Raw genomic sequence first — 12,854 nt, 5'->3', positions numbered from 1 at the left:
CTCTTTCCAGAAACTTAATGTTCTTAAGTACATTGATCGATCAATTAATTTCTTATTATGATGAACTAAATAATTTGTACATGCTGGTATTGCATATCAGCTTCTCTCATTACCTCCTTGTCATCACAGAGTAGAGCTGGAGTTGTCAGTTACCTGTCAGATTCTCCATTTTCTTGAAGCAAGTTGCTCTTCCACATAATTTTGGAGGGTCTTTAAAATGTGCCTGGGAAATAGGGGATCTCCCACCTGTTCTTTCACGATTACCAACCCTTTTTCCTCTGTAGCATCTTGCCTTCGAACTGCCACTCTCTGTCACTGCCAAAATATAGCTCATGGGCATTTGTAGCATTTTTGACATAAATCCTCTTCTCCTTCTCTCCACCACTTTTCGTTACCCTCACTGACAGATACAGGGCTTACAGGTGGGCTTTGTGTTTGCTCAGTGTAAGACTAATTTGCCAAGTCTCAAATTCGTCCCAGTGGTCCTTACTGTTGTTACAACCCTTGCATCCTTTCAGGCAGCTCCTCTCCTTGGGGTTTCAAACACTTGTAGACTTTTATCCCTCTTTAGCTGTCATTAGGCCAAGTCATGCATATTCACATCTTTTAATCTTTTTTTTTTCCACACATCACTTCCTTCAGTCTTTTAATCATTTGTGTTGCTCTTCTCTAAATTACCTCAAATTTGTCTATGCATCTCTGATTCTCAGGCACCATGAAGATGCCATTTAGATAAAACTGCCTCTGAGGACATAAGTTCATAGAAAGCTTGTTAATGCTTTTATGGTGGAGACATTTCATTTTTCTGCTGGACACCATGATTTTAAATAGGGTTTGGAAAAATGGCACATGATTATATCCCTGCAGAGTGCAACAAAAGGTGACTGCCATTCAGCTGAGCCTCTTGTGTGTCACTCATTGCTGCAGTACTTGTCTCTCTCCTAGCACTACTTTGGGTAACTTGTTGAAATGTTTGCCCTCTCCTCATTTCTTGTCCCTCCTCAGGGTGAGAGGGAAGTTACATGCAATGGGGAGTCTTGTTTTCCCAGGCTTTCTATGATTAATAACTATTTACTATGTTTTTTATATCAGAGAAAACAGATACAACTTTGGACTTGGAGCAGAAGGTGGGAAAGTTTCCAATGAGCTTTGGTACGTCCATGCTTTGGACAGGTAGCAAATTGCTATACATCCAGCAACTTCACACCTTTCCTATCCTCCACAGACGCTGGGCACGACTGCAGCTCTGCAGAGCTCTGGCAGTCGTTAGTACCTGTGGACAATGTGGTTCATTATCCACTGGATCCTCCCAGCAGCTCACATGGGAGGCATCACTTCCCTCCAGCTTATAGTGTAAGAAATGGGGGTAAAATGGTGAAACAACCTGCCCAAGACCATGCAGAGAGCAGGGAGATGTGCTCAGGTGAAGACTGTGTGGGGTCTGGCAGAAATCTTTCCTTGTTTGGGTGGCTCAGACCACACTGGTTTCAGAGAGTAAAGCCTCCATTATGCAATATATTTTTTGCATGAGTTTGCTGGAATTGTAATAAGCTTATCAAAGGGATAAACTGTTAGGATAAACCCTACAATCTTGTCCATCAGTCAGGAAGAAAAATAAATGGAAAAAAAGAGTAGATTCAGCTTTCCCAGATGTGTCAGTCAGCTGCAGGCTTTCCACTCAGTGACAGCAATCAGGAGGACTCCTACAACCAGATCTCTGTGTTCACTGGTACAGGAAATTACCAACTAGTTCTGACCTCACATCACAGGCTGCTTCTTTTTGTCAGACCCATTTTACACCACTGCACTACCACCAGCACTAGAACAGCTCCATAAACGTTACCATATGAGCCAGGGCACTGCTCAAACGAACTGGGGGAATAGCTATTTACCAAATCCTGGCTTAACCCTTCACTCTCTGAACTGCCTCTTCGTATTATGCAGAGGATGGGTAACCCTTGAAGCACTGCTATTCTCTCTTTGTAACAAGGCTCGGGTGCTCTTTCGTAATCCCACAGTACACTTGAATAAGCACTGTTCGTACAGCACAATGTGCACAATTAAACAGCAGTCAGGGAGCAGCTTTTCAACTTGCATTGCAAAAAAATCTCAGTTCCTTCCCCGTCACTGGCCTCCAGCCTGGTGGGGAAAGAATTTACAAAAGCAGAATCAATTAAGACACCTGAATAAAAGCTTTTAGAAAGGCAGAGAAGAGCAGGTAGACAGCAAAGTCAGTGCCCTTCCAGGAGAACGGGAGGCTCTGCTGAAAATCTCCTTCCCAGAGGGTTTCAGCAGGGGATCGGACAGGAGGGGAGGCAGTGAAGGATAAGTTGTTGTAAGATCACGGCATGAGGCTGTGGTGAGGGGGAACATGAGTGGTGAGATTTACTGTCCCCAGGCGTCAGCCTGCACTGCAGAGTGACACAAAGTCATTACAGCACAAGGAGTTCTGGAGGGCTGCAGCTGCCCTGGGGCAGAGGGTGCTGAGTCAGAGAGAAGCTCCTCTGTGGGGATGTCTCTGCTGAGCAAGCCCCTGCCAGGCTTTGCCAGGGAAGATGGACGTGCAGGTGAGATGAAGAGCACAGACCTTTCCCTGTTTGTGCCAGACCTCCACCTTTGGGAGAATCACCAATGCAGAACTTGGAAGAAGCTGCCAAAGAGTCATTTTAGTCACCTGCCATTGGAGCTATTGAAAATAAAAATGCTCACAATAGAGCCTTGCCTGTCAAGGTAAAGGGAAATGGGGAGAAACAAAGAAAGTGGGGGCCCTGGAAATCCATGCTCTGAAGGATTTAGCTGCCAGCACTGCCAGACTGGTCACCTGAGGAGCACAGTAGAGCTGGAGTGATGTCTTTGGATTGCTGCAATTTATGGTGCAATTCATAATGCAATTCATTCATCAACCCTCCCAACAGTCCTAGTGTCCTCCATCCCCAAAAGTTTAAAGACAGCTCATAGAATCTATCTCCAAACTGGGAATAAAATAAAAATATCCATGCACAGCTCCTGCAAGAAGGTCCATCCCATGTTCAGCATTACCACAGTCACCCAGCCCTGTAGAGCTCTCAGCAGACTGTGTATCTCATAGGAGCGTGGGCACTTCCTGGCATGGTGGGCCTTGCTGCACACCAAGCACAGATTTTCACTCATCATCATCTTTATCAGAAATAAGGTTATTTAGGTTTATCTTCCTTTTTATCCACCATGGAAGCCATTTGTTCCTAGGCTCTGAAAATGTAGAAGTCATTATTGTAAAGATGGTACTTTTCATGGTAAGTGTGAGCTCTTACTTTTAGAAAATAAGAACCTATTTAACTAAGAGCTTTATAATAGATCAAGCAGCGCACAGAGTACTAAGAAAAGTGAGAGCTACTATCTAAATATACTAGTTAGTGGCAGGATTGGGCAGGAAAATAATTATCTGCTTGGTATCTTTTATACTAATTTATTCAAGACCCTTATATCTGGATAAATACAAATTAAAAATTAAAAGCCCTTGTAAATGAATGCATGAAACTAAAGCACCACAGAGAAATTTGGAGAAGCAAATAAAACTGTCATCATAAACTACAAAAGCATTGCAGAACCTGGACAGAGGGGAAGGAAACTTGGGAATAAAAAACCACAGAAAACCAAGTGAATTGCAACATGAAGGGAAGAGGGGATAGTGGTGGTGACAGCAAGAAAAAACACCACTTAAAAAACAAATTCCCAACATTGCTTCAGCAAGGCGCAGAAAGAAATATTTAAAACCGCAATTTTGAGAATGTAACCCAGACCACCTGGTGAGTGACACCTTCTGTTGGCACCAGGCAGACAGGCTCCTGCCGCAGGGTTCCTGAACTCCGACCCCTGGGAATAATCCCCAAGGTCCCATTAAGTTCAGAGTGGCACAGAGCTGACTGCTGCCATCAAACTTTAGGCAACCGGGGAAATACACTGTAAAACACTGTGTTTTTTGAGGCCAACAAGAGCCAAAGAGGGGAAAATTTCAATAAAATAAAGATACTGTGCAAATGTGTTAGGCAATAATAATATTGAGCAATACTAAATGGCATTGCTGGCACATGGAGGATGTGGTCAGAGAGCGTGGCGAGTCCCCAGGATGGGATTGCCCTGCTGAGCCACATTCCCTGCTCACACAGGGCAGGAACCAGTCCTGGGGGCTGCAGGATGCTGGCAGAGACCAGGGATGAGCTGGTGGAGCAGCATAGGCAGCAGAGCTTGGCCTGGTATGCAGTGTCCTTAATGCCCTTATCCTCATCCAGCAGCCTGGGGAGAGCAGGAATTCCTGTTTCTCCCACTGTAGGGATGAAGTTTGGATGTGGAACTGCTCTGGATCACATCCAATTACACATTTAACATCCCACTGCACATTTAGGTGCTTGAATTCCCATTTAAATCAAGAAGGTCCAGACTGTTATGATGTGGGACAGCAACAACATGTTGCCAAGTGTCTCCCCGAGTCCCAGTCTGGTCCATAAGCAACTGGGCTGTCATCCTTAAACCAGACATAACTGTGACTGGGGACCAACGGAAGCAAATCTGGCCTCTGAAGTGGAAAGGAGGAAAACAACTTTCCCCTTCTGCGGTCTGTGTGGAAAACTGACCTCCAAATGGAGAGGTTTGGGGTTCAGACCACAGTTCACTACCTGCAAAAGGTGGTTTGCAAGAGCTGCACTGGAGGCAAGTAGCAGGTTTTTAGATATCACCAGGGATGTCTTCTGGTCCCAAGGACAGCCTCCAAACAGTCGTTGCTTCTAGATTCTATCTAGTGCTAGGCAAAGTAACAGACTCGGTTTTTTTAGTCAAGAGCAGATTGCATAGCTCAGATGATTGAGGAAAGGGTGGCTCTAATAAATATATAAAACTCAAAGGATTATCTAAGCAGCCAGTAAAGATACAGAATCTTTTTTTTTATGAACTGAAGCTATATTCATTCAGTATGTGACATCAGAAGAAATAAAAATTTTCTGACAGATTTTTATTTTCCGCTGGTACTAAAATGCATCCCCTTCTTAAAGCATCTCAGACAACTGTAATTCTTCCCAATTTATCTCTGACTGAGCCTGCAGTCAACAACTTGAGGCCCCAGCTTTGTATCATGCATGTCACAAATGAGATTTTGATTCAAAATTATCAGATATGGGGATCCGATTTTGAAATTACACACATTTTGTGCATAGCCTGCATTCCCTTTCTCTTTTTTTATCTGAACTGCTCATCCCATCTCCTACATACCCTCATGTTTAAAATTGCATGGAGATGGTTTCTATTCTAAAAGAGGCATTCATGGGAACGGAGCAGAGTGAGGCTGCTGAGATTATTTTTACCTGAGCTCTGATTGCGGCGTCCTTCTTAATCCACTTTATCACTGTTTCGTACACCAGCTCCTCTGCTTTGGTGTTCAGGCTGTCATTGGACATGTAGGAAATAAAGTCGTCTTTTGAGATATTAAGGATCTCTTCTTGGTTTGCCACCTCGGGGAAAATTTGCAGGGCATAAGCTTTGGCCATGTTGTATAGTTCAGTGCACTGCATGGCTTCAGCCATGGCTAATATTCCTAAGCAGTTGCTAGCAGTCAGCTGTTTTTCTAAAAGGAGCAAAAAAACAAACAAAAAAGGTAATTGAGAATTACTAAAAGCAAGATGCACATTTGTTCCAAAGTCATGAGAAAAATAAGTGTCACAGGTAAATTTCTAACCCTAATTAATTTCAGGGAGTTAACCAAAAGCAGTACTGTGGGTTAATATAGAGAGGATTGGGGTTTAAAGTACAAAAATCAAATTCTAACAGCTGAGTTGGGGATAGGGAGAGAAATGTACTTTCTGAGTTTGCTTTTTGTATAAGCCTTCACAGGGCACTGGGGAAACCTACTGACATAAAAGTATCTGGGGCTTCCCAAGGGATGGGAACCCAGCCAAGAGAGTGCTGCTGTTCCTACCGCCTACAATGTTGCTTTAAGGAACAGCAAGATGTAAATGCCACTGCAGACACTTAAGAATAAATGCAAACAGCACTAAGGACATTTCTGAGAATGCTGCAGTCACTTTATGATAATTTTTGCCCTGTTCAGCTACTAAGATACTTCAAATAAAAAAAAGGAATCCTCCCCCCTCTTTTTTTTTTCAAAGGAACTTTGTTGCTGCTGAATGTGATGACATCCCTTATGCAAAACACAGATTATTCTAACGCCTTCTGTTAAACGTTGTGTAGTGGGTTTCAAAGAAAATCATACACAGAGGAGACAGCATTATCTCCTTCCCAGCAAACAGAAGCAGCAGCACAGTGTGTAGCTTTGCGTTAGAAGTGTGCTACACCACACATTTGACTGTACTTTTTTCCTTTCCAGTTATTCTGAAGAAAAACCCACCACTTTTAGACATTTATAAGAGGAACTCTCAGAGTCTTCTCAGCTTTTGTTAACCAAGCCACTACTAATAGGCAGAATATATTCTTTTAAGATATGGGACTACAGAAAAAATAAAATATAAGAGACAGACAAACTGCAATAGATCACAAAGGCATTGGTACCAGTAGCAGGCTCCTGTGCTGCCAGAGAAGTCTATCACGTTGGGCAGTGTCATATCCTACTGCACTGTGTCAGAGTGCTGGACAGGAATGTGCAACAGCCCCTTATCTCTTCAAACAAAACTCCCATCAGGTTGTTTCTGCTGGAAATGCTCAGGGATTCTTCCCTACACCCAGCTTCTGCCTTCACCAGGTTGAAAACCTGCATACTATCTATACATGTCTTTTAATAAAACTGAATTATAAACTACTTTTTTCATTTTTTTTTTTTTTTTTAAAAACCTGACATGAGATTAGGGGGTTTGTGGGCTTGTTTTGTCTTTTTTTTTTTTTTCCCTCTAACTCTTTTTCTTTTACAGATCCAGCAGTCTTGAAACTAGGTTATCTCATTTTGCATCAGTTGATCGTACTGACTCCAAGGAGCCCATTTCCTCAAGCAGACTGCAGCAGCAGCACTGTTTGCCGTCAGTAGATTTTGTCACTCAAAGACTGCCCAGAGACAGGTTGTAAACTGACAGCTATGAAGAAAAGCTCCCAGATTTTCCTGCTTTCCAAAAAAACCCCCCCTCAAACCCAAAAAACCCCTCAACCCCAAACCCTCTTCCAGGTTCCTTGGTTCTGTCTGTTGGCACAGTTTCATGTATACATACGGCTGGGGGTAAAATAATCATCTAACAGAGCCCAAAACTCTCATCACCACTTGGCAAACTCCCAAGTCAAAGACAAATCTGATACTGTTCCCCCTTATCCTCACAGGGTTTATAATGAAGGTAATAATCAATTTTGACTCATTAAGCAGCGATGGTAAAGATTTGTGAGAATGAACCTTTGTCTTCAAGGGATGGAGTTTGCCTCTCTCAGGAGAGATTCCCATACCATCCCTAGCTGAGCCTGTGGTGTGGGGAAGAAAAAACACTGGTGACGACTGATTTCTTCTGATTTGTACACGTTTCTCTACCTCTAACAATGCTGGGTGACTGATGCAGACTGGTACACTGGTGTCCAAGCAGCTTGATGTTGTCCCTTTAAGCTTCACTCCCCCCTCTTCCCTGAGGAACCCCCTGGTGGCACATCCAAATGACATTATCCCTGTCTGATTCAGCAATTATCGTGAGGCTATTTAGAGATGGGTCCCAGGGAGATGCAGACCAGGGTATGTGCAGGAGGCTGCTGACACACTTCTTTGCACTTCACTTTTGATGTGATGAGCACCACAGCAAGGTGGGCACAGTGATGTCTTTTTAAGATGAGGGCTGGCATGTAAAGTAGAGGGACTCATTGCAGGTGAGCAAGGCAACAGCTATAGGAGATATGGCAAATCTCTATCCTGTGAACATAAAACCACTACCTGCTCCCTATTTTTCACCTCTGACTCAAAATTTGAGGGCAAGATTGATGCCTCTTGACTTTCAACTGTGCATTCACATTAGTATCGCTGTACACTCATAAACAAGCAATTCCAAGCAGCAATCTAGTAATATTCTTGTTTATTTTGGTAATATTTTAGATAATGACTTCAGGATGAACTGAGCCATGCCTTACTTATGCCTGTAACTCTTCACTGACTATAAAGGGAGCTTACACGACTACTTAGATATAGACTTCTGCTATATAATATAACCCATCCCTGCAATCCAGAGGTAATTCTGAATGCGAGCATGACAAAGACAGCTAAGGACCAGTTATGCTCTGTGTGCTCCTGAGCTGTTTTCCTTTGGAAACTGACATATTTACAATAATTGCTGTTTTGCCACAGTGACACTGGGCTTGTAAAAACACATTTTTGTGGAGTTTCACCTTGACTCCATTCACAACACGACTGCTGACTACTAAGCTGTTCCCAATGCTCAAGGACAGTTTATAAGAGACTCATGAGTGGACTTTAAGGATATCAGATGTAATCTAGTAGGTTCTCACTGGTTTGAGACAGTGCTGAATAGCATATTTGCTCCTATGTGTGTCACAACACTAATGTAGATCAGCAGCTGGTATTTTCCGCTGTTTTAGATGTGACTTTGGATCCTGTGCAGAGTCATCAGGAGACAATCAACCAGGCAGACTGCTCTGACTGCACTTCTGGCAGTGGGGTGACTTGAGATAAAGTCAGACAGACGGTGTGTTGGAAGGATTATCCAGAGAGATTGTGGTAACAGGATGATGGGCTGTAAGCACCCTCTGTGTGCATTAAGCACTGGATTTTCACTTAGAGATGCTTTCTAGATGATGACTTGGATATCACAAAAAATAGCATAAAACTTATATTTCCTCATGATATTTTGTATATGTTCTGATGAGGAACTTATTCCTCAGGTATTTCCCACTGATGTCAAAAGCACATGAAGATCAGAGATAAGTGGAAGACTCTAAGATGCGTTCATTGTCCAGTGAATGCCCAATCAATTGTCTAAAAGATTTCCCTTCCCCTGTGAGGGTCTTCTTCCTTTCTCCTATCTCCAGATATAATCGACGGTTGTTCAGTGCTAGGCAGTGCAGTTCTCCACCTGGTTCAAAATTGTCCACCTTGGACGGACAAAATAATTGCCCATAACACTTTCTCTTGAATTCAAAAGGACCATAAAGGCCTCTTCTTTCCTCAGGTGCCTATTCATGCAGGTTCCATTGCTGGTTCGTCATTCAGTTTTTCTCATTTCTCCCTCTAGTAGTCTTTCCAAACATTGACTTCGTATTCTTTGCTCAGGAGACTAAGACAATCCAGAGCTCCTGTTCTTTCCTATTTCGGTCTATGAAACTACCACGTTCCACCAACTTCTTTAGGCTTAAGGAAGAATGCATTTTATCAGAAGAAGGCTGAAGTACAGGCTCAGAATTGGTTCCCTCCTGTGATGGAGGTCCTTGCACCACAGACCCAAACTGTGATACCGATGAATCATCTGAAACCCAATTTGAGCCATGACTGTGATGACAGTGTACAACAAATATGAAAAAAAGATGAAAAAGCTGCTTAAGTCTTCAGCCATATGGGTGGAGGAAATACCTATGATATCCTGACCAGTTTGCAAACATTTGCCCAGTTATCATATGGTGTCTGCATGGACCTGTCACCATCGTTGCATCAGTCAGCACAAAACTGTTGTCATTTCTCATGGTCTAGATAAAAGCCAAGGAGACAGCATGTGGGGGAGAGAGAACACGGCTATAATTAGCCCAGCAAAGCTGGTTAAGAAATCTCCTATCAAAATGAAACTACTTTCCTGACACATTTTGCAGCATATTTCCACCAGAAAGCACAAGAAAATTTGGGATGCCTCCGCCTAAGGCTGCTGAGAGGCCCAGGATAGAGACCCAAAAGCTGCCTGGATATCCACTAGTCGGGACCCTCCTGGATCTTCACGACTCAAAAAGGATGAGCTTTGAGATAGTGCTGTGCTATGCTGAACAGACTTATTAATTTGGGCTTTTACTTCTTTGGACCTCCCTCCACTTCTTTCCCTTTTTAGACATGGTCAGTGATGGGAAAGATTCATTCTTTGTACTAATGAATCCTCCAGAAGTGCTGGTGAAAAAAACCCTTTAACCATATTTTTGCTTTGTATAAAGCAGAGGCGGCTGGGATGAAAAGAAAAAACACAGCCACAGAGAAGACAAAATGCCTTTGCCTAAACTTTTCAGATGGCAAGTGCTCTGCTATCTCTGTGGAGCAATCCAGATATAGCTATAAATAAAAATAAGCGATTACACTCTGTGAATTCTCCAAATGAGAATACAAAATTCCAGTGGTTCCCCATATATCACTGAACTTATAACCAACTTTACTATTTCATACCATAACATGGTTCACTAGATTCAAATATTAACTACTGGAAAAGAGAAATCTCACACTGACTTAGTGAAATAAATGTATTTTGGTTTTGCGGTTGGATCTTTGGAGATACTGCAACTTGAACACATCTCGTGTTCCTGGAAGGGCCATAAGATCTAATCACTGCCAAAAGGTGGCAAAGGGAAGCTGGGGGAAAGCAATGCCAGAGCCAGAGCCTCATTCAAGTTGCACAGTCCAAATGGTGCGATTGCAAAGCATAAATTTCGCATCACCAGGACCCACCCATTTGAGAACAGACTTTTAAACATGGGACACCTAAAAATTTGGAAAGGAGAATATAATACCACAAATTCTTTACTGATGCCTGCATTGTACCAGCCTAGTCCCACCACTCATCTTGCCAGCAGGCAGGCTTAGCAGTGAAAATTAACACAGCAGTAAAGTGGACTCATATGAGGGTTTTTTGTTGTTGTTTTTCGAGTCCAACATTTTCTAAACTCTCATATTCCACGTTCTGCAATTGTAGACGTCAATTTTAAATGAGAACTGCTCAAGAAGAACCTACAGGTCATGTGGGCTTCAGAGAAAATGCTGTATCCCATTGAATGATGTATCAAGAAAGACCAAGTAGAAATCAGATGTCAAAAAAAAGAGTATCTGGTACTTATACATGGTAAGTAAGTCATATAGGACCAAGCTGAAAGTTTTTGTATTGATAAGTTTGTGCTAGTAATTAGTAAATTATTAATGTCTCATAAACTGATATTACAGCTATGATAGTGAAGGAGTGGCAAGTGGTACAGACAGGAGTTTGAACCAAGGTGTGTTCCAGTGAGCTCCAGTTCTAGCTCCACTTCTACCATGACAGAAATGGGTCTGTCTGGTTCAAGTTCAGACCTGTAAAGCTTAGCTGAGCTGGAAACCTTGGACTGTTTTGAAATAGTCTATTCTGGAAAGCAGATGGAAAGTGAAAGGAGCAGGATGACACAGTGCTGAGGACCCATGGCACTCTCTGACCGTCTCCTCCATGAGCCAGCCATGCCATTTAGTATTGCTCGACGTTATTATTGCCTAAAACATTTACACAATATTGAACTTCAAGCAATCACATGCTCTGGACAAGAAGAAGACATTTCTCGTGGCCATCAGAGGAAGGGCAGAGGCATTGGTGATGTTGCTCTGTACAACCTTGCTGGGGCAAACGTTCCCCACGCACACAGGGCAGACCAGTTACCAGGGGTGGACACAGTAACCTTTCCTTGCACCCACCTTTGTGATGACTCACATACATCAGACCATAACTCTGTATGCAATAACAAACCCTGTTAACATTTAACCTGGAATGGTTCAGCCAAATCTTGTTTACAAGAACACTGGACATGGGAAGGACCTTGTCATGGATGCAAGAAAATTGCAGATATTGCAATGCAGTCTTTAATTTTTTGCAAATTCTGCAGATTTGCAGGACCTTCTCCTCCACGGGAGTCCACCTCCAAATTTTTTGATGTTTGACCAAGTTGGAATGGTGTAGCACCCAAAATTTGCTCCCACAGTTATAAGCAACCTGTGCTTTACAGCCTGGTATCTATGCAGAGATCATCCTCCAGGAAACAAAATGTCATCAAGATTCCAGGTATGGAACAAGGTTCAACAAAATAAGTTATCCAAGATATGAAACCTGTTGTCACTCAAACAACAGGATACACTTCTCTAGACCATTTTCCACTGGCCATTATGTCAGCATTTAAAACTCAAATTGCAAGTCAAATTAATGATGTTTTACTCTGTGGCTTTCTTAATTTATCCTGTAAGAGCTGTCAGAAGAAGGTTTACAAACCTTAACACAAAATCTCAAAACCTTGCTAGATGGAGTGATTCTTACCTAGAAAGGAAACGCAGACTTTACAGAAGGTATGAAACTGGAACTTGCTGGCAGCTTCCAGTAGGGTTTTTGCATTGGCTGAATCTATGATCAAAGAACCTGTATAAACAAACTCCAGGAGTAATTCCAGGACATCCGCAGTGAGGTTGGACATGGCCAATTCCAGCTTCTCCCCACTTCTGCTACTGTCCCGTGGTGACCTGGTAACAGCAGACAATTAAATTATGGACATTACACCATCCCCATTTTATTGGCATTTATTGATTAGTGAGGGCTATAAAATCGCTTTGCACATCATTATATTTCTCCATTATTTTTGTTTACGGAACTGAAGAATATGAATTTTAAAATAATTGAACTTAAAAACTTTAACTGGATCTGAAAGAGAAGAGTCTTAAAGCAAGTCTTACGAAAAATCTGTTTATTGCTACTTTGCATTTTCATGCAAAAACAGTTGCAAAAGAAAAGGAAAGGAAAGGAAAGGAAAAGAAAGGAAAGAAAGGAAAAGGAAAATGAATGATCCAACATTAATGAAAATGAGGAACGGGATTAGCTTTCAAAGGGAAACAATACATTTTAACATCTTGGTTAACATCTCATCTTCTATGCACAATATAACTGTTAAGGAAAAACAACTCTCCAATTTCAAGAGAAAAGGTC

General features: G+C 42.3%; 1 protein-coding gene across 5 annotated transcripts in view; it reads right to left on the bottom strand.

Annotated features, from left to right (window-relative positions):
• Positions 1 to 12,854, bottom strand: part of KLHL29 (kelch like family member 29) — a 394,046-nt gene that overhangs the window by 45,602 nt on the left and 335,590 nt on the right. For all 5 annotated transcript variants that reach the window (XM_027641022.1, XM_027641020.1, XM_027641024.1 and 2 more), the window contains 2 exons: positions 12,195 to 12,394; positions 5,334 to 5,593 (listed from right to left, as the gene is read on the bottom strand). In XM_027641022.1, the coding sequence (XP_027496823.1) occupies positions 5,334 to 5,593; positions 12,195 to 12,394 (460 nt within the window). The remainder of the gene's footprint in view (positions 1 to 5,333; positions 5,594 to 12,194; positions 12,395 to 12,854) is intronic.

This window comes from Corapipo altera, unplaced genomic scaffold, assembly GCF_003945725.1.
Source record: "Corapipo altera isolate COAL_440 unplaced genomic scaffold, ASM394572v1 46, whole genome shotgun sequence".
NCBI lineage: Eukaryota > Metazoa > Chordata > Aves > Passeriformes > Pipridae > Corapipo > Corapipo altera.
The sequence above is the reverse complement of the archived record's forward strand: the minus strand, read 5'-3'. Positions and strand labels throughout refer to the sequence as shown.